The 27071-nt window shown below is 59.2% G+C and overlaps 1 protein-coding gene across 1 annotated transcript in view; it reads right to left on the bottom strand.

Annotated features, from left to right (window-relative positions):
- The window catches only part of RORC (RAR related orphan receptor C), a 66335-nt gene extending 46129 nt beyond the window's left edge, over positions 1-20206 (bottom strand). The window contains exon 1 of the mRNA XM_032767995.2: positions 20149-20206. Within this exon, the coding sequence (XP_032623886.1) occupies positions 20149-20194 (46 nt within the window). The 5' untranslated portion in view covers positions 20195-20206. The remainder of the gene's footprint in view (positions 1-20148) is intronic.
- Positions 20207-27071: the final 6865 nt, after the last annotated feature.

The raw sequence follows: 27071 nt of genomic DNA, 5'->3' as shown, positions 1-27071 counted from the left end.
ATAACTCAGTGACTGGGTGGGCATTATCAGACGGATTAATAATTAACTCAGGAATAAGCTATGCCGCACTGTTCCAGATGGGATGGTAGCGGAGCTCAGAAACCCCCTGCACTCACACAGTCGTTAGGGGGCAAGCTTGGGAATCGGGAGACCCGGGTTCAAGTCCCTGCTCTTCCACAGACTTCCTGCAACTCATTTAGCTTCTCTGTGCCTCAATTTCCTCCTGGGCAATGAGACTAATCACACTGTCTTGCCTCCCAAGGGTGGCGGGGGGGGGGGGATGAAGCACTTGGTTACTAAGATAAGCGGGGCCAGCTAAGTACCTTAGATAGATGGGGGTGCACAGGAGCGGATGGAAAGACAGATGGTGGTGTCTGGAGATGGATAGACAGATCGATAGGGTTATAGATATAGATGGGGTGTGTGGGGATGGATGGACTGACAGGTGGGGCTAGGAGTATAGATGGAGGGACTGCATGGGGATGGAGAGATGAACCTGTTTGGGTAGACAGTCAGACAGAGCGAGCTGCATCAGGATGGACAGAGGGGGTGGATGGGGATGGACGGCTCATTTTCTCTTTAGGGCAGGGCGGAGGAGGACATAACCAGGCAGGGACAACCTGCTTGGTCGTCCAGCTTCCGCGGACACTGGAGAGATGCTAAAACCGCACAGAAAGGCCTTGTGCTCCCAGCCAGCAGAGGGCATTGAGGGCTCTGTGCGGGGCAGAAATCCTGCTGCCTGCCTGCGTGGGACTGGATGGGTTCTGGGGGCACCTGAGAGATGGTGAGAGAGGCATCAGCATCGATACCCCCTGGAATTGCACATCTCCCTGGAGGGGCTCCAAGCACGCTACAAAACATGGGGCAGGATCAGCCCCCCGACATGCCCAAGGTCGCGAGTCTGTGGCAAAGCTGAGAATGGAACCCAGGAGTCCTGACTCCCAGTCCCACTGCTCTAACCACTGGATTCCACTCCCTCCCTCTGCAGAATTTGCCCAAGCCTGCTATGCTCTAGGACCCTGCGGGGTCAGTTCTACTAGGGAGCATGTGGGGCAGACCACAGCCCAGCCCAGCCTGCCTGTGCCCCACAGCACCTGGACCCAGGCAGCACGAAACCTCGTGCCCCCTCGGACTGAGCCACAGAGACGCAGCATCCTCCCCCTCAGCCTCCCCCAGCACCAACCCCCTTCCCCTCCTCTGCACTTTGTAATTTACTTAGAGAGTTTCCACTTCCCCTTCCCCTCCCCCTCCAGGAACCAAGGTACACCCCAGAGCTGGGGGACGGGGGTAGGACTGGGATAGCAGGTGGGGGCTGGGATTGAGGGGGCATCGGCAGACCTAGGGAGCCCACATCTGGGATAGTGAGAGAAATATCTCAATCCTGGGCCACAGCCCCCTCCTATCCCACCCCTGCCCCCCGGCTCTGCCCGTGCCCCTCAATCCCAACCCGCAGCCCCTTCCTATCCCAGCCCTGCCCCCCAGCTCTGTCCATGCCCCTCAATCCTGACACATAGCCCCCTGCTAACCCAGCCCTGCCCACTTGCCCATGCCCCTCAATCCCAACCCAGCAGCCCCCCCTTATCCCAGCCCGCCCCCACTCTGCCCATGCCCCTCAATCCCAACCCGCACGCCCCCTCCTATCCCAACTCCAACCCCTCACCAGGCCTTGGTCATAGTGCCCCTCAACTCCCAACCCAACAGCCCCCTCCTATTCACAGCCCCACCCCAGCTCTGTCATGCCTCATTCAACCACACGCCCTCCTATCTCAGTCCCCCCAGCTCCTGTCAGTGCCCCTCTTTACCCAACCCACCAGCCCCTCCACCACAACTCCGCCACCACAGCTTCCTGTCAGTGCCCCTCAAATCCCAAACCACAGCCGCTCCTATCTCAGCCCTGCCCCCAGCTCTGCCTGTGTCCCCTCAATCCCACAACCACAGGCCCCCTCCTATCTCAGCCCAGCTCCTGTCAGTTGCCCCTCATCCCAACCCACCGCCGCCCTCCTATCCCAACCTGCCCCCCAGCTCTGTCAGGGCCCCTCAATCCCAACCCACAGCCCCTCCATTCCAGCCGCCACCCCCCAGCCTCTGTCAGGGCCACCTTCATCCCCAAACCACAGCCCCCCTCCTATCCCAGCCCTGCCCCTCCAGCTCTAGTCAGTGGCCACCCGACTATAACAAAGGGTTAATTGCGCCTCCACCTCCATCCCCGAAAGGGAAAATCAATCTAATTAGCCTGCTGAGCACTGCAGCCTGGAGAAAGCCGCACGTTCGCCACGCCACCCTCCTAAGCAGCTTTGCTATTTTCGCTCCTCGTCTTAACCCCCATGGTTCCGGGCCATTTCTGCGCCAGGCTGGAGCTGGTTCCCCAGCATGGGGCTGGCTGAGCGGGCAGAGCTCCCCACAGAGGGACCCACCCAGGATGGGCAGTTGGGGCTGCAAGGTGCACTCAGGGCCCTGTGTGTCCTCCGCTGCGGCCAGGAGAGTCCAGCCCTGTCTGCAGGGGAAGTGGGTCGGGCCTCAGGCCTGGCCCTTTCTCCTCCAAACAGATGGGAGTTTGGGGGACTGCAAGGGGGGGCTGACTTACTAGGAGCTGAGACCGTCCTGGCTCACTTTGCCAAAGCTGGAAGTGGGGACATCCCTCACATCCGCCCCCTTATTCACAGACCTCTCCCCATCCGGGAGGTGCTCCCCACTCAAGGGCAAAGACATTTCACAGCAGCCGGAACTATCAAGGGGTCTGATCCCCCTTGGGGGGGAGGGAGGGTAACAGGGGCACTGATCCCCCTTGAGGCGGGTGAGCCGTGGCACCGGACATCTGATGGGCAGAGAATCCCAGAGTCTACTCCTGCAGATTTTAGTTTATTTCCCTTTTCCAAGCCCCCCTCCCACTCTCACAGACCGAAGCGGAGCTGGCCCAGTTTAAGCCAGTGCCCGTGGGCCTTTCACAATGTGTGTGTGTGGGGAGGCGTTTTTGAATTTGTGGCAGGGATCACGGTGCTCTCGTCCAATCAGGCAGCGCAGCCAGTGGCAGGCGGCCCCCGCCTCCAATCAGAAGGGCTCACGCACCAGCCACATGCGGGGCCGCGAGTTAGTGGCACAAGATAGTGAAGATCTGGAGAAAAATCTCAGGCCAAAAGAGATGAGATTTCCCCCCCCCCCCCAGTCTTGGTACCCCCATGGCAGGGGGCTCTGCAGGACAGCGGCTGTCTCACTCTGGACCGTGGGGGGCCTGATCTCAGTCCTTGGGCCTGTACAGCCCAGTCCTGGGTCCTGTATGGCCCCTGGCTCCCCTGATCTCGGAACTTAAGCCCGTACAACCTCTGGGTCCCTGTGGGGAGCCTGATTTGGTCCGGGTTTGGGCAGCGCCTGGCACAAGGGGGACCCCGATCTCAGAGTGGGGGGAGATCTATGCAGCACCTAACATAACAGGGACCCCGCTCTAGGTCAGGGTGCAGCACTCAGCACCCTGATCCTGGTCGGGGCCCCTAGGCACGCCTGTAATGTCAGACCCACCCAGTGTCCGACCCTCTGTGCCATCCTGTGCCCACTCAGCTGCCTGCTGCCCCCTGCTGGGCAGGGTTCCAATAAGGGGAAGCAGGGCAGGGTGGGGGAGCATGGCCCAACCCCCACACTGGCCTCACCTGAACTCCCTGCTTACATAACCCAGCTCCTGGGCCTTGGCCACCTGCCAGCCACACGTGTCTGAGTCACAGCAGAGGGAGGCACCTGAATAGACATGGCGCCTGGGACCCTTTGCAGCCATCGCCTGCACACCCAGCAGCCACACTGCCTCCCTAGAGCTTTTTATCCCAGTCTGGAGCCACATGCTGAGATGCAGCCACCTCTGGGGTGAGGAACAGGGGCTGTTCAGACAGGGATCCCTCGCCTGGCGCTGAGATGCAGCTGCCTCGGGGTGGGGTGCCAGGGCTGTTCAGACAGGGATCCCTCGTCTGGCGCTGAGATGCAGCCACCTCGGGGGTAAGGAAAAGGGGCTTTACAGCAGTCTCACAGCAACGCTGCACAGAAGCTCAGGGGACGGGGGAAGGGGCAGTACTGGGCTCCCCTCCAGCTGAGCGACAGGGACGCCAACCCAGCCTGCGCTGCAGGAGCCCAGAGAGTGACGCTCTGGAGGTTGCCGGGCCCAGACAGCCCCTGCGGTGCCCCTTGGCTCGCCAGCTCCCAGCCTGCCCCCTCCGGGTAGTCGCGGCTATTGGCTGGGGCTGATGCGTGGGCTGGTGCCCTGTTTGCTCGCCGAGTGGCCCTGCTGTCCTCCGGGAGCTGACTGGCCGCACCAGCTCTTCCAAGGGAGCGCCAGAGGGTTTTTGCTCCTGACACAAGCAGCCTCGCATCGGCCGGCAGTGCTGCCGGGAGCTCGCGGGCCTGGGCTGGAGCTGCCTGTGGTCTCTGGAGCCGTGCCAGGGCTGCTGATGGGGGACTGGCCTGGGTGCAATTCCTGCTCCACAGCCCTCTGCAGCCCCCCTACCACATGCTGCAGTGAGGGCTCTGCCAGCCGCCGGGCACCACTGAGAACTGCTGCCCGCTCCCCCCAGCCCTGGCCTGGCCTTTTACATGCTGGACTGGCAGGTCTGCAGACAACAGGCGAGCTTCCTGCCACTCCCCTGCCAACCTGGAGGGACCCCCACACACACCTGGGGTGCTCACTCTTGACAGCCGCTCCAGTCCTTGAGTCACCTAGTCCCTACAAGGTGGGCCAGGGGTGAAATCGCAATCTAGGGATTAAAGGATCTGTCTTCCCTCTCCCCGCATCCTCAGTCCCAAGAACCAACAAAGCACAGATGCCCCAATTCAGACTGTCAGCTCCTAGTGCCCTGGGTTCTGGTCCATGCCTGGAGCTCAGTGCAGTCAGTAATAACAACACCTCGCTAGGGGAGTGTGGGGTTCTGTCCCCCTCCTAGTAGCTGGTTTGTCTAAAAGGATAAGAGTCTACTATAGCTACCAGCCAATGGTGTTGCTCCTTTAGTTCCAGGGGTAGAAGATGGTGCTAGTAGCACAGAAGGTTCCAGGTTCATACCCTGCCGGTAGCTCACCACTGGGAGCTCAAAGCCCTGCCCACATGGCAGAGGGGAAAAAATAGCCAAAATTCATGATCTGAGGCCCCTTCAAAAGCCCACAGAGAACCATATCCCAGGTCACTATAATTTATATTACAGCAGTGCTTGGAAGAGTCATACCAGGCACTGCAGATACACAAAGCGAGAGACAGTCCTTGTTCCACCTGAGATCAGGGCCCCGTTGTGCCAGGCGCTGCACAGATACACAGTGAGAGACGGTACCTGCCCCAGCTGGGATCAGGGCCCCGGTGCACTGGGTGCTGCACAGACACAAGTCAAGACAGTCCCTGCTCCACAGAGCTCACAATCTACTACACATTTTACAGATCAGGGAACCGACGCCAGTGAGAGGAAGGGACTTGCCAGGGCTCGTACAAGAAGTCAGTGTCAGAGTCAGGACTCAAACCCATCTCTCTAGAACCCCAGGCCAGCGGCCAGCTACCCTCTCTCTGCCCAGGAGAGCTGCTCCCATGGCGTAATGGTCGGCACTCAGGACTCTGGCTCCTGCAATCTGCACAGGGAGTATCCAGAACCCATAGCTCATGTATAATCTCACACCTAGGCAAACAACACACCCTTGGTAGGCAGCTATTACATAACGACCAACACACACACACCCTGCTGGCTCCCAGGACTTCACTGGCACAGGGATCAGACCTCTTCCCAGGCAGGGGGAGGATCCCGTAGGAGCGGGGCTGTCGGGAATGTGCCAATTGTTGCTGTGCAAGATGCTGCAGCAGCTGACGGCTGGAAGAGGGGGATGGGATGCAGACCCAAGGCTGCTTTGCTGGTCCCTCAGCTGAGAGCAGCTTGTTGGACAGCGACCAAGACGCTCCTCAGTTCAGATCCAGATGGGCTGTTTCAGCATCTGAACTATTATTGGTTGCACCTGGTTGTGCGATGGAGGCATAGAAACACCGCAGCCGAGATCAGGGCCGGGGGTGGGCTGGAAACCGAGAATTCCATTTCGTCAAAACCTCATAATGAATCGCATTCGATTTGATTCCACATCGGGAGGGGTGGGCACAGAGAATCTTCTACAGAACCCCAGAATACCCTGTGCCCTAGTGGTATGGGGTGCAGAAGGCCCAGGTTCAAATCCCTGCTCTGAATCAGGCAGAGAAGGGATTTGAATCTGCGTCTTGTACGCCCCGGATGGCTATTCTGGGGTCACCCCCTCCAGAAATTCCACCCCAGACCTGAGAAACCTGCCTGGCAAAAGTTTCATCGAACCCGGTACGTTTCAGCCAACTTCACTTTAAACAAATTAGCATTTTTTGCCAACAAAAAAAACATTTTGTTGAAAAAATTTCCAAACAGCTCCCATCAACACACAGGGGTGCTGCACAGACGCACAGCGAGAGGCAGGCCCTGCCCCAGCTGGGATCAGGGCCCCATTCTGTCAGGCGCTGCCCAGACACACAGCGAGAGACAGGACCTGCCCCAGCTGAGATCAGGGCTCCATTGTGCCTGGCGCTGCACAGATACACAGCGAGAGAGAGTCCCTGCCCCAGCTGAGATCAGCACCTCGTTGTGCCGGGAACTGCACAGATACACAGCAAGAGAGAGTCCCTGCCCCAGCTGAGATCAGCACCTCGTTGTGCAGAGAACTGCACAGACACACAGAAAGACAGGCCCTGCCCCAGCTGAGATCAGGGCCCTGTTGTGCTGGGCGCTGCACAGACGCACAGCGAGACACATTCCCTGCCTCACAGCCTAAACTGATAAGATAGACAACAGGAAGATCACAGTTTTCAACCCTGGAGACCTAAGCCCAGATGTAGTGTTAGCTGCAACGCAGGAGGGTAAATTGGGGTGGATGGCGGAGATTTCACACAGCCGAGAAGTGCATTCAGACGCCATCCATTGAACAGTTGTCACTCGCACCAGGGTGATTGCCAGTGAGCTGAGAAACCTGCCGGGAAGAATAACTGGGAACTTTTCAAATGTGAACCTCACCCCACATCATAGCTGGGCAGAGAGAGGGAGTGACTTGCCCGGTATCGTATATTTGTATGGAGTCAGTAGTGGAGTGGAAACCCAGGAGTCCTGCCTCCAACCCCGCTCTGCTCTACCCACTAGCAGCTGCTTCTCTCCTATAGCACATCAGGACCTGAACTGAGATTAGGGCAGGAACAGCAGAGGAGATTGTGGGTCAGATTGGGGTGCACAGGCTGGTCTGGAATAGCAGGGGGCTGTGGGTCATAACTGAGGGGCACCGGCAGAGCAGGGGAGTGGGGTCCCAGGACTGGGGAGCAGGATTGAGGGACACCGGCTGAGCTGCGTGGGGAACCCTGAGCTAGGATAGCGGGCCGAGGGACTCCAGGCTGAAGCCTGCTGTTCACCGTGCGCAGTGGGGTGTAAATCTGACCCCCTACTGAGCCCCCGGCACGGCTCTGCCAGGCCAGATGCAGCCTCCTCCAGCCCAACCCTTCCCCGGGCTCTGCTGCAAATTCATGCCAGCATTAAGGAGGGGAAAATAACTAACTAACTAACAGCCCTGTAGTGAAATTACTGGGGAGCTGCTAACACTCGTGCCAGTCGGCATGACAACACCCTGCCCCCCCCACCACTCCCCACCCCACTGCCACAGGCTGGATTCTGGCTTCCTAGGGCTGGCTGCTGCGTCTGGGCTGCTCAGAGTAGGGTGGGGCTGGGGTGGTGCGGTCACACGGCCCAGATGTTTGCAATGACACAGCCCAGCTGTGCAGCAGCTGCGTTGCTAAGGGCTTCTGGGAAGGCCAAGCAACCACACTGGTCAATACAAGGTCCCGGTCACCAGCTCAGCGCCCCGGAGCTCAGGGGTATTAGGAGCAGGATTAGGCTGCAGATGGTGAAATTACAGCCAGGGATAAATGACCCACCCCAGGTCCCGCCTGATTTGAGAAGGGGATGCTGGGACGGAGGCCCGGCTCCCCAGGGACCCAGGCATATTGCCGGCAGAAAGGGATGTGGGGTGTTGGGGTTACAGCTAGGGGTAGATTCAGCATCAATTCCTGGCTCTGCACTCCCTTTGGCCAATCGCTTCATCCCCCCGAGCCTCAGTTTCCCCATCTGTAACAGGGGGATCGTGACCCTTCTGCTTGGATGGTGAGCTCTTCAAGGCAGGGCCTCCCATCTAGGCATGACCATGTCCCCTGGGGAACAGCATGGGGCCCCTCCCCAAGCCCGTCTAGCAGCCAACGTCTCAGGCGACGGGGCTCCCCCAGGGGAAATGACCCCACCGGATGCTCTGGGCATTAGCGTAAAGGCTGATCCTTCGGCAGCCAGTTCTGCTGCCTCCGAGGACGTGAGCGTGGCTCCGATGCTCTTCGATCGGGGCTCCGGAGAGAGGCAGGCAACCTGGGAAAGGATACTGCTTAGCCATCACTAACCACCTGCCTTCGTTATGTCAATGTAATAATCTCCCACCTGCAGGAGCGGATGAGGGTCAGGGGAGGTGGGGAGCGGAGAACACTTATCCACCCAGTAAACTCCTTTCCCTTCTCCGGGCTAATTCCCTGCTGCCAAGCAAGAGGGACGAAAGCAGAAAGGTTTTTGTCAGGCGTCACAAAGCAGCTCGTGGCAAAAATCCCTTTACAAACAGCCTCCCTTTCTCCCCAAGCCGGGTGGCTCAGGGCCACCAAGCTGGTGAGAGGGAAGCGGCTAAAGGCAACGGATCCTGGAGCCCTGGTTGCAAAAGGGACAGGGGGAGACCTCTGGTTTGATTTACAATGCAAGGAAAGTGCAGGTTTCCAGCGCACCCAGCCAGGGCAGGAGACACTCCCTGCTGAGGGCAAAGGGCTGGTCTCCGCAGGGAAACTGACAGGAACAACGCAGAGCAGCTCTGCAGCGGTGACACACTGTTCCGATCCCCCACGCAGGGGAGCCCCCACTTTGAAATGCTCAAGCAACACATGATGCCTTGAACTCCCTGCACGGGATTGCACTCAGCACCGATCCCTTCCTGGGGTGAAATCTTGCACCCACAACATTCCCTCTTGGAGCCCATCCCGCCCCCCCCCCCACAAACTCACCCGCAATGGGACAGGTCTGACAACGGCATTCTGCCCTCCTACCCCGTCATTTGATGGAGAATGAACCAGAGTTTGACAGACAGGAACTCTGTGAATCTCACAATCCCCCCCAGGAATATGGGAAAACAGCCCCTGTCTGGTCACCGATGGGGAAGCTGAGGCACGGAATAATAGAGTGACTTTAGTGGCAGAGGCAGAACTAGAACACCTGTGCCTTGACTCCTGGCCCCTGTGCCCGTGACCTGGGCATGCTCCATCCCTGGACTGCAGACAGGACCCAGAGGGAGGCAGGACTCCCAGATCCCAGCTATGGAAGGGACTACGTATCAGGACTCCTGGCTTCTCTTCTCAGATTGGGGAGGGGAGTGAGGTCTAGTGGTTACAGCAGGGGACTGGGAGACAGGACTCCCGGGTTCTATTCTCAGCCTCCCCCTGCCCCCCCCCCATTTCTCAGTTTCCTTTTCTGTGCAATGGGCATTAAAGTATGGACCCATGAGGCCGCAATCCCTAACCTTACCCAGCGCTGTAAATTCCTAAGGGGAGGTGCCCCGGGGAGGGTGGAGTGGGACAGATGCAGGGGCTTTCCCTTCCCCCAAACAGCCCCTGCTTTGCTTGCCACCCGTACGGCACCTGCCAGTAACTCCTGCACTTCTCTCAGGAGGAAAGAGGCGCTATTAGGTGCTGCCACGGCCTGCTGGCGCTTTGACAGCCAACATTTCCAAGGCAGCCTTCCCAGCGTTCCATGGTGCTGACTCAGCGGCTCCCGATGTGGAACAGCCCAGCCTCCCTGTTCTCCAAACGGCCAGCGCCCCGCCAGGACACCGCGCCGGGTGACTCTCCAAAGCCAGCACACCCTCATTCCCCAAGCTGCCCCTGCTGGTCTGACTGGATCTTTGCTTCCCTGGCCTGTTGCTGTGGGCTGTTAAGGAGCGACCGGGTCCCACCCCAGAGCTGGCTGTTATTTCAGCTGGATGAAGCGACAGGCCCCTGGCACAAAGAGCCTCTCAGTGCAACACAAACAGGGCTGGAATGGCCCCGCACGGCGGGTTATGAGCTGGCAAACAAGGGCCTCTCTCCCCACATGCTCATACACACATTTATCTGCTCCCCAGGTGGAAATGCCCAGTAGTTACACAGCCAAGAGTTTAACAAATCCTTTACAAAGAGAAATTAGCCTGCCAGGGTCCTCTGGCTTTAGATCGAAACTGGCTGCTTTTCTAAAAGCTCTGCTCTAGTTCAAAGAGGAATTAATTCAGGGCAGGCCTCGGGCCGGTTATCATTCAGGAAGTCAGATGAGATGGTCACAGCTCCAGGTCCCTCCTGGCCTTGAAATTTATGAATCTAAACTAAGCGCTGTTCTGTTCTACAGAAGGGGAAACTGAGGCACAGAGAGACATGATTTCCCCTGAATTACACTGCAAATCAGTGGCAGAGCTGGGACTAGGATGCAGGAGTCCTGGCTCCCATTCCCTCTGCTCTAACCCCTAGACCATATATTCTCCGAGAGGTGAGAATGGGACCCAGGAGTTCAAACCCCTCACTCTCCCTCCTTTAACCCATTAGACCCTAATCCCCCCCTAGTGCTGAGAATAGGACCCAGGAGTCCTGACTCCCAGGACCCTCACCCCTGTCAAACCACTAGACTCCACTCCCCTGCTTGGATGCCATGCCAAACCCGACTCTGAGGCACTGCAATTGAAATCTCCAGGGAGACGTTTGGCCCAGCACAGCTGGATTTTAGGGTGGGGAGTGGACAAGCCCCCAGGGGAGGGGACCCAAGGAAGGTGGCTCAGGGGTAGCAAAGGACATTGTGGGATCAGGCGAGGGTGGGATGGGGGAAGCGGGGTAGAGCTGAGGGGCAAGCAGTGTCTGTGCAGCAGGGGAGGAGAGCATACCCAGCTGCTGATGCTGATGGTACAGAGCTCAGCCTCTGGAGTGCTAATCCCCAGCTGGCAGCCGCATTCCGCCCCGCTCCCCAGCAGCCTCCTGGCGACACAGCCCGGCCGGGGCAGCTTGGGCACCGGGCTCCTCCCGCGGGCCAGCACCAATGGAGACGGGATCCCAGCAGGCAGCAGGAAGACCCTGACCCCAGCGGATCTCTGCGGGTTCCCTGGCACCACACGAGCCCCTCTGCTTGCCAGAACCACGCCCATCAGCAGTCCCTGCCCATCGGCCTGCACCGCTCACCACGCAGCGTTTGCCTTCCACTCAGCGCCAGCGCAGCAAGTGAACCCATGCAGCGCCCATCCCCCAGCCGATCCCCCACACAACACAGCACCAACACAGAAGAGCATGTGTTGGTCTGCCCACACCTGCAATAATGTGGGCAGTTCTGGTCACCCCCACTCCCCTAAAAAAGATTTATTAGAATTGGAAAAGGTGCAGAGAATGGCAACGAGAATGATTAGGGGGATGGAACAGCTTCCATAGGAGGAGAGATTAAATCGACTGGGGCTTTTTGACTTAGGAAAGAGACAATTAAGGGGGGATACAAGAGGTCTATAAAATCACGACTGGGGCAGAGAAAGTGACTAGGGACGTGTTATTTCCCCCTTCCCCTAACACAAGAACCAGGGGTCAGACAATGAAATTAACAGGCAGCAGGTTTTAAACTAACATAAGGAAGCACTTTTTCATGGAAGGCACAGTCAGCCTGGGGAACTCACTGTCAGGGGATGTTGTGAAGGCCAAAAGTGTAACTAGGTTCAAAAAGGAATTTGACAAGTTCCTGGAGGGGAGGTCCTTCAATGGCTATTAGCCAAGATGGTGAGGGACGCAACTGTAAGCTCTGGTTGTCCCTAAACCTCTGAATGCCAGAAGCTGGGACTGGACAACAGGGGTGGATCACCCAATAATTGCCCCGCTCTGTTTATTCCCTCTGAAGCACCTGGCATTGGCCATGGTCAGAAGACAGGACGCTGGGCTAGATGGACCATTATTCTCATGTTGTGGCCGTTCTCATGTTCAACAGCGTGCACCTCATATAGCAACTGTCTGCAAGCCCCTCCCCCCAGCACCCGCCTGCCAGCCTGCACCCCACGCAGCAGCAACCCACACCCCATGCAGCAACTACACACCCTGCCGCCATGCAGCACCCGTGCCACGGACAGCACCCACCGGTGGCTCCCACTTGCCAGCTTGCCTTCCTGCTAGTGCCTGTGCCCCCACTGCACCTGCCCATCAGCCCACGCCCAGCAACCTCAGCACCCGCCTGCTGGCTTTTGCCCCACGTGGCATTCACCATGCCTCTATGCCAAGCCCATGCCATGCCCAGCATGTCCCCAGAAGCCCTCACCAAGGATAGCACCCGCCAACAACTCCACACTCCTGTGCCAAGCACAGCACGCACCCACCCGCTGCCCCTCCATCATTGCGGGATCCAGCTCCCAAGCACCCAGCCAGCCTCTCCTCCCTGCTCCCCACCCCAACGCCAGCCACTTTTGCCAGCCCGTCGCTGTGGGGCGTGAGAGCCTTCTTCTCCACAACCAACTCCCCTCTCCAAAACCCCATGTCACTCTGAGACTTGGCTGAAGGCACCTCTGTCCTTGCCAGCCTGTGACTTGTGAATTCTCCCCCTTGGCTGCTATTCACTAGCCCTACAGGCAAGGGGCCGGGGGGCAGGTGTGGGGAAGAGACTGTAGGGGCAGGACAGAGACTACCCAGCAATGGAGGGGGCACAAATCCATCTAATTCAGCTGCGACAAGAGTGACTCCCATGGGAATGGATAGAAGGGCTTCCACTGGCTCACATGGGGGCCTAGATCTGATGGAGGGACCCTTCATTCCTTGTGGCAGGGACCAGCCCTTTGTCCCAGGCTTGTACAGCCCCTAGCACGAGTGGAGTCCCAGATAACTGAGCAAGATGAGGCTAAAGGGAGCGAGAAGCAAAGCATCGGCATCCCATACTAGAAGCGGACAAAGCACAGAAGGTCAGATCGCGGCCTGTCGTACCAGTGCAGCGAGACCTCTGGGCACGACGCCAATAGGCGCTCGACCTCCTTCCATGCCGGGTCCCCCAGGCCGGGTGGTCCCCTGCCACCTTTAGCAACCCCTCCCCGTGCGAAGAACCTCTTTGATTGCACCAGATTCTTTATTTTAACTCGCTCTGATAATTTATGAGCCGCTACCCCACTACTACCGCCTCTCCCAAGTGCCCCCTGGAGTTCTCCACTGTGACCTGCACCCACACACACGAGGGGGTGCCCTCTCTACATCTCAGCCCCCAGCGGTGCCAGGTTATCTGCAGCTCCCTTCTCTGTGAGCCGAAGGCACCACGGGCTTCTTGGGCCTGAAAGATGGAAGGAGCTGGTCTCCGCCCTTTCCAGGTGTCCTGAGTCTGGTGCTGGGCTAATGAAGAAGCGCAGCTGGGGGGCTGGTAAGGCCAGGGGAGGATGTGCCCCTCGCACGAAGGAAAACGAAGAGCTCCATCTGCCAGAGGCGCCCACATGCTGATTGGAACAGGCTGCCCAGTGGGTGTGGGCCACTCAGGCGCAGTTTCACATCAATTAAAGAAGGCGCGAAGCCTAGAAAGGTGGAAGAGGCGTCGCAAAGGCGACACGGGCCGTGCCGCAGCAGCAGGCTGGGGAAGCAGCTCACCCCACGTTCGCTAGCCCGGGGCGCCTCGGACAAGGCATCTGTCTGAGCAAGGCTGGCGGAGCCCCGATGGGGCTGGTCATCGCTAGCGACACTCCCCGAATCTGGATTAACTAGAAGGGATGGAGAGAGGGGTGCAGACCCGCAGCAGCTGCAGGCTGAAGTAGGACCAGCATGGCTGGAGAGGAGCAGAGGCCCATCTGCCCCAGGCCCCAGGCCCCGCAGGGGTCCCCACAATAATATAGTATTCTACAATATTGCAACTTTTTTTTATGGAAGGAGCCCCTGAAATTGCTTTGCTCCAGCCCCCTGAGTCCTCTGGGCGGCCCTGGCCCATCTCGCCCTGTGGGCGGCTCTCTCTTGGCAAAGGGGGAGCCGTGCAGATGGGCCCAATCCTGCCAAATGCCCCCCATCAATTGGGGGAGCGCCGCACTTGGCAGGATCGAGTCCCTGGTGCTGCCTGGGTCTCCCACCTCAGCCAGGCCCCAGCTGCTGAAACGGGGGTGACCCCTGGGTGGGGATTACCACGGGATTACACAGCAGGCAGTGTCGAGCGCCATGAGCCAGCTTTGCCCCCGCGCCACAGCCAGTGCATTAACATAATTAGCTTACATCTCTCTGGTTAAAAATAAAAGTGGGGGGGAGGGAGGGGAGCACATGCAGTTTGCAGGGGATGGTGCCGCTCTCACTGGCCCTGTTTGTGAAGCGAGCCATAAAACCAGCCTTGAGCGGAGCTGGGTGTACCCCTCGGTTTCCACCGGAGCATTATTAGGTGCATTATGGTAGCACCCACGTGGCCCACTGCACCAGGCGTTGTACAGACACAGAGCAAGCGACAGTCCCGAAGAGCTGACAGTCTAAACAGAGAGGGGAAACTGAGGAACAGAGGGGTGTAACTTGCCTAAGCGGGGAACAGAACCCAGGTCCCCCACATCAGTGCCCCAGCCACTCGGTCGTGCTGGCATCAGCCACGTTGGCTCTTTCTTGGCTGCAAATTTTGCAGCACGGCCCAAAGCAGGGTCCTCCGTCCCTCCCAAGGGCGACGCTGGGAGCTGAGCTACAGAGATGAGGGATGGGGGCACGGATCAGTCACTGGGGCTTAGGAAACGCAGGGGATCCCAGCTGAAATGAAGCCATGGGAAAATGGTGATCCCAGGGGAGGGCAATGCCCAGGCTTCTGTGCTGGGCTGACCCCTGTCACAGAGTCCCCGGGCGATGCTCTGGAACTGCTCCCCACAAAGCCAGTCAGGACTTTGGGGAGCCTCCTCTCCCTTGGAGCAGACTTGTTCAGGGCAAGAAGCTCACACGTCTTCACCTCACTGGGGTCTCTCCTTGGAGCTTCAGCATCCTCTGCCCCTCCGTGTGCTTCCCACAGGCGAGCCACACCCGGTGGGGCCTGGGGAAGCCACAGGGTTCTGCACCCCCACTTTGCAGTCAGACGTGACTCTCAGCCAGCAAAACAGAGTTATTCGATGACAGGACAGAGTCTAAAACAGAGCTTGTAGATACAGTGACCAGACCCTCGGCCGGGTCCCATTCTGGGGCAGTGAGCCAGACCCCTAGGTCTGCCCTTCACTCCTCGTCCCAGCAAGCTCCAGAATACTCCCCTCCAGCCCTCCTCTCTGCTCTAGCACTTTCCCGGCCAGGAGGTCACCTGATCCTTGTTCGCCAACACTTTCAGTTGGCACCTTTGCAGAGAGGCCAGGCCATCAGTTGCTAGGAGACAGAGTGCCAGGCATTTAGGTGCACTGGCCCTTTGCTCTGCAGCAATCACACACCCTTATCCCACCACCTAGATACTTAAGAACTGCATAGGGGACACTGAGGCACCAACACGGTGTTCAGAGCAAACATTAAGAACAGTCCCAATTCGTCACAACCCCACCCTGAGCATTGCATGGGATGAAAAACACAGGCACCTCCCTAGCGGTATGTGCCACTGTGCATCCCAGAGGTGGTTACAGACGCCCTCGCCAGCAACCACACTTGGCCCATGCTCTCGGCCAGCTGACCAGTCCTCGCTGCTACTCACAACATCAATTAGCTCTTATATAACACGGCGTTCTTAATACATTGCTACAGTGCCTCCCATCCAGGATGCGTCATGCTGCTTGTAAAGAATGCTTGGCCAGTGTTATGCTCTGCCTACAGATGGGGAAACTGAGGCATGGCCCCACTGTCTCAGAGCAAGCCAACAGTAGAGCTGGGAACAGAACCCAGGACTCTTTACTCCCAAACCCCACCCTGCTCTAACCACTAGACCCCACTCCTCTCCCCAAGCCGAGAATATGATCTGACTCCAAATCCTCCCTGCTCTAACCACTTTGCCTTCTCTGTGTATATGCAACCAGCCTAGGATCCAAGAGCAGCTAACGCTAATTCCTCTCGCTCTGCAGACACTACCCCAGAAAAGTAACTAGGATCCTTTGGGACCTATCTTAAGGGAGCCTCTTGCCAAGGTTTGGTTTTGTATTGCTGGGCAGCCAGAACCTTACTCCGCAGGTGTCTGCTGGAACCCCCAAGGGCTCAGGGCATTCATATGCCAAAGCCTCTGCCCTGAGATCTGCACGCCCTGGACGCTCCGTTCTCCCAATGGGAAAGGGGCTTCGTCCCTCCATCACCCCACCTCACCCCACCCCGGCTTGAACCCAGGGTCTCCAACACAGCCACCCAGGCCCCTCTGTCACTGGGGCTGCAGGAGGAACTCCATCCCCTGGCAGCAGTAGGCTATTATGCATTAGCAGACCAGACACCAGAGCGGGATGCGAGGCAGGCTTTTCCACTGCCCCCAGGAGAGGTCCGGGCCCTGCAGAGGGAGAGGACAAGGGAGGCGTTAGGCTCAGACTTCACGGTTACTTGAATCTCCCATCGGCCGGAAGCTATCTGGTGTCAGGTACCTGTCTCCCATTACATAGTATTTGGCTGGAGTATTATCCTCATTGTACAGATGGGGAAACCAAGGCACAGAGCGACTAAGTGAGGAGTCCCAGGTCCCACAGGAAGTCTTTGGACTCAAACCAAGTCCTAGCCTAGTGTGCTAACCACTGGACCATCCTGCCCCTCCAGTAACATGTTAATGTCCCAGTTGGGGCTCAGTCCCCCAGCTGGGCACCGAACAACTATGGCAATATCCCTCCACCCCAGTCCTCCCCAGTGTGCAGGCACCTACACTGCCAGCGCTGGCCCTTTCCAAGGAGACAGCCCCCCCCAAAGTGAAAACAACAGCCTCATCTGCATGACAGCAACTCAGCCAGCATTAGGCAACGCCAGCCACTGCCAGTAACCCTGGCACCTCCCAGCGCATCCACCACTACCCACCTGCTGCTCCTGCATGGCGGCATTAGCCAATGCCCTGGGGCCAAGCACATGTACCGAGATCCCTGGGCACTTCACCAGCATTCACTTAGCCTCATGACATACGCCTCTACCCTCCCGGACAGTGACAAAGGGAAGCAGTAAACTGAGGCACAGAGAGAGAACTTGCTCAAGCCCCACAGAGAGTGGAAGAGTTGGGGGAAAAGAACCCAGGAGTCCTGACCCCCCAGCTCCCCCTTTGCTCTATCCATAAGATCACTCTTTCTCACAGGGCCAGGGATAGAACCCAGGAGTCCTGACTTCCAGTCTCTGCCCCCTTCTATCCACTGGAGCCCCTCCTTCCCGCCCAGAAGCAACACAGAACCTAGAAGCCCTAACATCCAACCACCAGAACTCACTCCCCAACCCAGTGCACGGAACAGAACCGAGGATTCCTAAAACCCAATCCACTACTCCAACCGCTAGACTGCACTCCCATCCCAGGCTGGGAAAGGAGCCCAGTGCCCAGGAGTCCCAACGCACTGCCCCGACCACATTCCCCCATCTCAGCTCTGGGAAGGGGGTCCCACAGCTATAGGGCTGTGTTCCTGCATCTAACCACTAGACAACACTGCTGCCAGCACTTAAAGCAGGTCCATAAGTGGATGCAGGAGGGAGAAGAGGCACTGACTTTAGCCTTGTGAGCACTGACTCAGTGGGGAAACTGAGATACAGAGGCTAAGTGAACCCAGGTCACCCAAATGACAATGGCCATACCACTAGACCATCCTACCTATCCAGGGTTTCACTCAGAGCCCAGCCAAAGTCTGGTTACCTCCCAGCTGGCAATGAACAACTGCAGCAATATCCCTCCACCCCGACCGTCCCCAGCTCAGGAGCAGGTTTCTGGGATTGGGGGCGGGGGGGGGGGCTGCCTGTAAAACCTGCCTGGGGCCTGTGGTCCCTCCTCACAGGTCCTTCTAAAGGCACCACGGAGTCAAGCCACAGGCCACCAAGGAAAACGCCCCGCAGGGCCCTTGCCTATCCCAGGCCCCACTCTGCCCTCTGCACGGGGGAAGCATCTGTTGTCACAGGTGCCAGGCAGCAGGGAGTTCGCAAGCATCAGGCAAAGTTCTGCAAGCTGTTCCCCCCACCCGGCGTCCCTGGCCCCGCAGCCTGCTGGATTCTAAGCCCCCTGAGGACACCAAGTGGTGGGGCTAGTCATGCGGAAGGCGTTTAAGAAGCTTCCCTCCAGGGGAGGCAGAGGAGCCAGGAACAGTAACTCGGAAACCGGACAGGCTGCCACGAGATCTGTATTCACTGCGCAGAAAAGAGTCTATGGTTAGAAGCTCCCTGATTTAACGCAGCTACTGTGGAAATCACTTACTGAAGGTTCTGGACAGAAGCAGCTGATTTTGTTTACAACTCAGGACGAAAAGAAGGGGGGGGGAACCTCACAAACTAGAGAGATCTGAACTGTTAAAAAAAAAAATCCGCAGGGACTTTACACCTCTCGGCACCTCACGGCAAAGGGAAACTTTATTAGATGGATTATGGCAGCACCTAGGAGGGTCCCAGCTGGGATCAGGTCCTCTTTGAGAGACCATCCCTGTCCCAAAGAGATCACAGGTAAACAGGCCAGACAAAGGAAGAGTCGTAGTCCCCACTGTGCAGATGGGGAAACTGAGGCCCGGAGAAGGGAAGGAATGGAACTAAGCTCTCCTGCTATAGGAGAGTGTCTTAGCCATTAGGCCAACCTCCCTTCCTAAGCAAACGGGTACGACACAGAGCCCCGCTACCACCCATCTAAAGGAGACTCTCCCTTCTGGCTGAGCAGTATAGGGTGCATGACACACAGTTGCACAGTTCTGATCCCTGTTGGCAGAGGGCAGTGTTGCATACAAACATGTACACTGCAGCGTCCAGGGAACATTCCTGGCTGGCACAGCTCCACTGACAATGCACCAGGCAGGATAGCAGAGGGGCATGTCTACAAAGCAAAACCAAGCCCCGGCAAGCAGACACCGGGTTGCCAAGTCAACAAAATGGGACAAGAGGAAGTGGGGAAAGAAGGTAAAAACTTCCCCCACCCATCTAGGTGCCCTCGGCAGAGGGGTCAGCCTGTTCCCGGAACCCTGGACATGCTGGGAAGCGCAGGCAGGGCGATCCCTTTCAGCCATCCATCATGGCCAGATTTGGTCTCAGTCTCCTTCCAGCGCCCCCCCCCCCCTACTCCCATGCAACCACCAGCATGACGCCTGCAGCGTTGCTCAGCCCACCTCCCCTGGCAGCTGCCACCGATGCCCACGGTGTCCTGCTGACACCCGCTGGGTGCCATGATGCCCAGAAGCCTCTACCCTGCCAGGGACGCCCGCTGTTCTCCAGCTTCTCCTACTGCCCTGCCAGCCATCATGATGCCCACTGGCCCCCTCTGCTCCCCCTTGCTAACTGCCCCTCACCACTGACTGCCCCCCCCAGTCATACCCCCTACCACCACGTCGCTTCCTCCTGACAGCTGCCCCAACACCCCCCTCCTCCTGACAGCTGCCCCGATACCCCCCGTTATCTCCTCGCCAGCTGCCCTGATACCCCCCGACACCCCCTGCTCCTCCTGACAGCTGCCCTGACACCCGCCTCCTCCTGACAGCTGCCCCGATACCCCCCCGTTATCTTCTCGCCAGCTGCCCTGATACCCCCTCCTCCTCCTGACAGCTGCCCCGATACCCCGCGTCACCCACTCGCCAGCTGCCCCGATACCCCCACTCCCCTTCACCAAACACCAACTGCACCAATACCCCTCCCACTCCCCCCTGACAGCTGCCCCGATACCCTCCGATACTCCCTCCTTCACCCCCTCGCCAGTTGCCCCAATACACCCCCCGTTACCCCCTTGCCAGTTGCCCCAATACTCCCCTACTCCCCTTCAAACACCAACTGCCCCGATACCCCCCGCTCCTTTCTGACAGCTGCCCCGATACCCCCCCGCTTCGCCCTCGTCAGTTGCCCCAATACCCCTCCACTCCCCTTCACCAAACACCAACTGCCCCGATACCCCCCATCGCCCCCTCGCCAGCTGCCCCGATACCCCCCATCGCCCCCTCGCCAGCTGCCCCGATACCCGCCGCTCTCCCCGTGCGCTCCCGGCCGCTGTGCCAAGCTCCCCCCAGCCCCACCTCTGCCTGCTCCGTCCCGCTGCCGCTTGCCGCCGCCGGGCTCCATGGGCTCCGCTGCGCGCTGGGGCCGGACCTCGGCGGCCTCTGCCCGGGCAGCCGAGCGCAGCAGCCAGTCAGCGGCCGGCTGGGCAGGGAGGAGCTGAAAGGGACCGCGCCCGGGCAGGGGAGAAGGTCGCTCCCCGCAGGACCGCTGGCTGCAATAGCGGGGGCGGGCGGCAGGGGCGCCCAGCCCGGCGCCGCCATGCTACGCCCCTGCACACCTCCCATTCCAGCGTCTCCCCCAGCGCCGCCCTGTCCTCCACCGTGCACCCCCAGCCCAGTCATCCTCCCTGCCGTCCTCTGCCCCCCCACCCCGTACTCCCCCAGCTTCCCCCACTGCATCCCTGCTCCCGCCCCAACTCTTCAGCACCCCAGCCCTGCACCCCAGCATCCCCCATGCACCCAGCCCCGCCCTGTTCTCGCCAGCCGCTGCTGGCACCCCAGTCCCAACATTTCCCTGCTGCATACCCTGCCCCCCCCCGCCCCGTACTCTCCAGCACCCGCCAAGCTCAGCATCTCCATAGCCCAGCCCCCCAGCTCAGCACTGCCCTACACCACTCCCACCCCTGCATCTCCCCACTGCATCCCTGGCACCCCCACAGCTCCCTCCCACCCCAGCATCCTCCCACCCGTGTCTCCAGCCCTGCCCTGTCCCCTGACCTTCCCTTCCAGCACTATCCCCAGCTCTGCATCCTCCACCCCAGCATCTCCTCGCTGCATCCCTTCCCCCCATCCCAGCATCCCCAGCCCAGCCCTGCACCCACCACCCCAGCATCCCTCTCACTGCATCCCTGCATACACCCCAGCATCTCCCCAGCCCTGCATGACCCTTGCAACCTCCTATCCCTCCTCTTGCCCCTTGCACCCCCCAGCCTGCTTCCTTCTAGCCCAGCCCTGCATCCTCCCATCGCATCCCCCATAGTTGGTACCAAGGCACCCTGGGGCTGCGTCAGTGGGTCCAGCGCAGAACCTGGGGCTGAGGGGGAGCATGGCCCTCCTGCTGCCCCAACTCAGATTTTTTGTATGGGAGGCCCCTTTCTTCCCCCCACCCCAATTCTCTGCTCCCTGGATATAAAGCTGCAAGCGCTGCCCATGCTGGGAATGTGGTTTCCGTGAGCTTCCTAGGGAAGCTGGGGTTTCATGGTCACCGAAGGGGGTGAGGGTTGGGGTCAGAACTCCTGGGTTTTAGTCCAAGCTCTGGAAGGAGAATAAAGTCTAGTGGTTAAAGCGAGGAGGGCAGTCAGGACTTCTATTTCTTCCTCTCCATGTGACCTTGGGGGAAATCCTGGCTCTGTGCCTCAGTTTCCCTCCCCTGCTGCTTACAGCCTCTTGTGGAGGGGCTAGGGAATGGCAAAGCACTGACAGACTTCGCCATCTTCCCGTGCCAGTCAGCCCCTGCCCCAGCTTCCAGGCCTGGGCACCTGTGCTTCAGAGCCCTGACTCATGGCCCTGAGAGGTGGGACAAAACGGTGGAAAGCCCTCACCCGCCCCCAGCCCAACCTGCCCCTCCCTGCAGAGGGGACAGGAGGGAAACTGCCGGAGTCCTCTGAGTGCCTGGCAGCAATGGGGGCTACGACTCAGTGTCTCCCATATGGCTGCCCCTGCCCTCTGCAATCACCTCTCAAAGGCATGGAGAGACCCATGTGTAAATGCCCTGAGAGGCTTCACCCTGACTCCACTTCCTCCTTCCCCTCTGCTGCTTTCCCTCCATAGCTCTCCCCTAGGGATTCCCTCCCACCCCCCTCCCCATGGTGTTGGAGGGTGGGGTTCAGAGGTCACCCCCACGCTGTGCACGGCAGCACCCAGCTCGGAACACGGCAGGGAGGGAGCCCAGGCCCCCTTAAAGAAGGGGGACAAAACAGCAGAAGCCCCCTAACTAGGGGAAGGGGGTGGCAAGGTTCATCAGGGCCTTGATAGACACCAGTGCACAGAGGGCCTAGGGACTCTCCCCCCCGCCCCCCGTGCAACCGAGCAGGGAGCAGACCTAAGGGAAGAGGCCTAAAGGTCATCCCCAGAGGACTCCCCGTCCCTGCAGGGCCCCCACTCATGGCCTGTCCACCGCAAACTCCCCATGCCACTGGGAGAGAGGGGCTCTGGAAGGCCAGCTGGGTTCCCTTCCCGGCTTTTGGCCATGCCTCAGTTTCCCAGATGTGAAGGGGGGGGCAGGATCACCCTGCACGGGGAGGGTATTTACAAAGTGCTTTGAGATCCTTGGCTAGAGGAGGGCCTGGGGCCGCTAATGTCTCTGCCTGCCCGTTCTCCTTCCCAGCCCCCATGACCGGAGCAGCCCGCAGCACCCTTGATTTCCAGAGGGGCTGAGCACCCACGCCCTCCCCTGCCCCTGCCCCTGCCCCTGCACCCCGGGATCCTCCCCAGGGACCAGGCTCCTTGAGTGTTTTCCACGCGTGGCTCCCGGGAGCAGTGCTCGATTAGCCGGGCCTGGGCGCCCCTGTTACACAACCAGCGCCGGTGCAAGAGGCTGGACCGGCCCGCGAGCTGCCTGCTCCTCCCCCCGCGCGCCACGCCGCCGCCGCGTGACGGGCCTCGGCCAGCCGGGACCCGCCCCCGGGCGGCACGTGCGGGCAGCGTGGGCAAGGGCTACTCCGGATTTACACTGCCTCCCGCATTGCTTGCCGTGGGCTACTCCGGATTTACACCACATCCCCCATTTACATTGCCTCCCCCATTGCTTTCCAGGGGCTACTCCGGATTTATACTGCCTCCTTCCCCACTGCCTGCCAATGGGCTACTCCGGATTTACACCACATCCCCATTTACATTGCCTCCCCATTGCTTGCCATGAGCAACTCTAGATTTACACCACCTCCCCAATGCCTTCCATGGGCTACTCCGGATTTACACCACATTCCCCAGTTACATTGCCTCCCCATTGCCTTCCAAGGGCTACTCTGGATTTATGCTGCCTCCTTCCCCACTGCCTACCAATGGGCTACTCCGGATTTGCACCACATCCCCCATGTACATTGCCTCCCCATTGACTGCCATGGGCTAATCTGGATTTACTCCACATCCCCTATTGCTTGCCGTGGGCAACTCTAGATTTACACCATGTCCCCTATGCCTTCTATGGGCTACTCTGGATTTACACTGCCTCCCCATTGCCTGCCATGAGCTACTCCAGATTTACACCACATCCCTCCATTGACTTTCATGGAGCTACCCATTCATTTTCAGGGAGCTACTCTTGATTTACACCATGTCCTTCACTTCACTTCCAGCAAGTTATACTCTGTTTAGGGTAACTGAGAACAGGATTTGGACCCTAGGAGTGACACAAAAGGCCACAGACGTTAACCCATGTTAGCGCTACTGTTTTGATTTTAATTGTCTTTTCCTTGGGGTAAAATTTGGGTTGAAACGGCAGGGGAAAGGCCCCTGGACCCACCCTCCCAGACAGACATGTAACTTGAGCCATTTGCCCCAGGTTGGGCAGGGCTGGGAGTAGAACTTAGGAGTCCTGCACTGCCCCACCCCTTCACAGACATGGTAGCACCCAGCCCCAGGTAATTAGATGTCCCAGTAAAGCACACGTGGCTCTTTGCCCTGTCTCAGCCCCAAAGAGCAACCAGTGTAACATGGGGCAGCAGGTGAGTACTGGGGCAGGGGCAGGCCCTACTCTACCAGGCTGCCTGGAATAATCAGGATCACCTGTCTGGTCATGAGATTCAATCCACCCCTCCACCCCGTCCTGTTGTCTTAGCCAGCCTCCTGCTATCCCAGCCCTGGACTCTCTCCCACCCAGCCACAGCCCCCAGCTCTGCCAGTATCCCTCAGTCCCAACCTGCAGTACTCGCTCCCCCACTATTCTTGTGGTTGGCTTCTCTACCGCTCTGTGATGCTCCTCAATCCCAATTTGCCTCTGTCTGCAGCATGTAAACATCCCTCACACTGTTGAACAGCCAGGGAAGGGCTGGATCCGAAGGAGGATTCTGGAGTGAGGCTGCTGGATGCAGATGGACCCTGTCGTTCTCTCTGGCACCCTGCTGCTGCTGGTGTCTGAGCCCAGGCTCGCCCAAAGCACTGCTGTTTCCATCTGGAGTGGAAAAGGGGGTCTCCCAGGAACCTTCCTATGGTCGATGCTCCTTGCCCAGTCCCCCACACCCTTGCATGCCCCCATGGTTTGGCTAAGCAGGATCTGAATTGGACCCCTCCATGCATCCTGCCCTGGGGTCAAGTCAGCCAGGGACAGGACAGGCCAGCCAGGTGGCGTCAGGGCAAACCTTCCAGTTCTCATCAGGTGAGTCGCTCACCAGAGCTACGCCCACCAAGAGACGCAGCTGGCACCCAGCCGGGTGGTGCTGCGAGATCTTGGCCCTGAGCCACCCAGCCAGGGAGAGAAGGCAGGGCAGGGCTGCACAGAGCAGGAGGGAAAGGGTGTGGGCTGTGGAGGGGTGTCTCTCACTGGGAACTAGGGGGTGTCTGTGGGGTGGCTGCAAGCACCAGGTTGCAGGACATGGGTTGGCTGTGTTGTGGGGACTAGGGGATATGGAGGTGTGGCAGAGGGGCTGTTTCTGTGGCTAGGGGGTGTGTGTGTGTGTGTCCCCTTGTGGTGAGCTGTGTTGCACAGGGGTGTGTGGATGTCACCCACACCCACTGGGAAGTGTGCAAAACAGGTCCCCTTCTGGGCCTTGGAGCTGTACCAGTTCTGGCTACAAGCTGTTCCCCAGGCATCACTATGTGGATGTGCGTGGCCGGCTGGGTTTGTGCAGGATGTGATTGGTGGGTACTGCTGTGGGGCAGGGAGTGGCATGGAGTGGGGGTGTGATTGGCAGGTGTGTCCGAGGGTGCGTTTCTGAGGGCTGTAATTGGTGGGTGTGGCTGTGGTGGGTTTGTGGGGGGGAAGGGATGGGGTGGGGGGGTCGGGTAGGCCAGGTGTGGTTGGGTGATGAGTTTTGAGGGATGTTGATTGGTAGGTTGCTGGCTGGGGTGGTGTGGGGAATTGTGGTAGGTATGTGGGGTGTTGGTTGTGGGAGTGTGATTGGTGGTGTGGTCAGGGATTGCAGTTTGTGTGGGCTGTGATGGTGGGGTTGCTGGTGGTGGGTTGTGGGGCTGTATTGGTGTGGTGTTGGCCAGGTGTGTGTGTGGGGGGTGATGTAGGTTGGCTGGGGGGAGGTGTGAGCGATGGGTAGGTGTGGGCTGGGTGGGTTTGTGCGGGGGCTGTATTGGTGGTGTGGCAGTGGGGGGGGGTGATTGGTAGGTGTGGCTGGGGGGTGTGTGTGTGAGGGCTGTGATGGGTAGGTGTGGCTGGGGTGGGTTTGTGGCATATCCTCGTGGGGTGCTGCGTGGAGGTTCATGTCTCTGGTAATGTGCTGTCAGCAGTGGGTGAACTGGTTTGGGTGCTGGCATGGAGCAGCCCCAGGAGGTTGGGTGCTGCATGTGCCACAGAGAGGGTAGCAGATGGGGCTGGCTCTGCGAGGGCAGTGGGATATAGTAGAGAAAAGACATCACCCCCTGCAGGGCCTTGGGGCCTCTGCATAGCTCCAGTGCCCCATCCTCTGTTACCCAGAATCCCCCAGGACCCCACACCTGGCCCCCACTCCTTGTTACTGGGGTGCTATTGCAGGGCCCCTGTCTCTACCCCTTGCCGGTGGCCCTGCCCTCAGCAGGGAACTTGGGGGCTCAGCTGCTGAGCCCTGGCCACTGTATCACAGGGGTGTTACCTGGCTGAGTTCAGCGATGGGCCTGTGGCCGGGGATCCTAGCAGCTTGCAAGCCCCTGGCCCTGTGCAGCTGGCAGCTAGGCCCAGCCCCTGCCACTCCCCTACTCTCCTGTGCTGCAGTGCTCTGTGGGTTTGAACCAGCTGCCAGGCTCCCCCCAAGAAGTGGCTGCAATTCAGCACAGGGGGAGCTGTCCCTGTGCAGCATTATGCGGCTGCTAACACTGGCAGTGACTGTCCGTGACTGGTGCTGCCTGCAAAGAGGCTAAGGGCAGCGTGATCCCCAGAGCCTTGCCTAGAAGGGGCAGGGAACGAGATGTGTCGGTAGGGCAATGGGTGCTTGATTTACTATTTACTCCAGTGCCCTCCCCGGGGCATTGCAGCTGCCAGACTGGCTCAGGCACGGGGCTGAGTTTGGGGGCAGGCTGAGGGCAGCTTGCAAACAAAAAGGTCTGGGGCTGATCGATGTGGTGGGGGCTGTGGAAGAAGTCACGTGTTGACGGTTACGCTTCCAAGAGGGGCTGAGAACCTGTGGTCGGACGTGAATCAGAGATTCCAGCCCGCGGGGGCAGGGACGTGCTAACCCCCGTCCCCTCCTTTGCTACGCAGTAACACGCAAACCAGCTCTGCTCTGGGGGGGGGGCATGTACAGAGGGATGTGTCCCTCAATCCCGACCCACAGCCCCCTGCCATCCCAGCCCTGGGTCCCCTCTCCCCCCCACACTCTCACAGATCCCCTGACACCCCTTATCCTGACCCACAGCTCCCCACCTTAAGGGCCAGAACAGCAGGGGAGTGTGGGTGAGGATTGAGGGGCATCGCCATACCCTCTGGTCCAGAGTAGAGCCACGCAGCGATCTCACGTGCATGCTTTGCACCACACTCCGCGCGTCATGGGAGGGCTGCGATAAGGGTTGGCGGTAAGTGCTGCCCACACGCTGCTAGGTATGCACAGGGTTACAGGAACAGCTCTGGACCCTTATCTGCCCCTGGCATCTCGGCCCGGCCACTCCTGTCTGGCTCATGTGCCCGGCTTGCGGGAAACCACAGCCGCCACTTGAAGTCAGATGCAGCCAAACGCCCCTTTCCCAACTCCCTGGGGCGCTGGGTCCCCTGCTCCCTCTCTCTAGCTTAATGCAGTGGCACTGGAGTGGGTGGGAGCTGACTCCCCCTGCCCAGGGAGAAAGGGTGGGGTTGTGAGTCAGGC

Source organism: Chelonoidis abingdonii, chromosome 11, assembly GCF_003597395.2.
Source record: "Chelonoidis abingdonii isolate Lonesome George chromosome 11, CheloAbing_2.0, whole genome shotgun sequence".
NCBI classification, from domain to species: domain Eukaryota; kingdom Metazoa; phylum Chordata; order Testudines; family Testudinidae; genus Chelonoidis; species Chelonoidis abingdonii.
The sequence above is the reverse complement of the archived record's forward strand: the minus strand, read 5'-3'. Positions and strand labels throughout refer to the sequence as shown.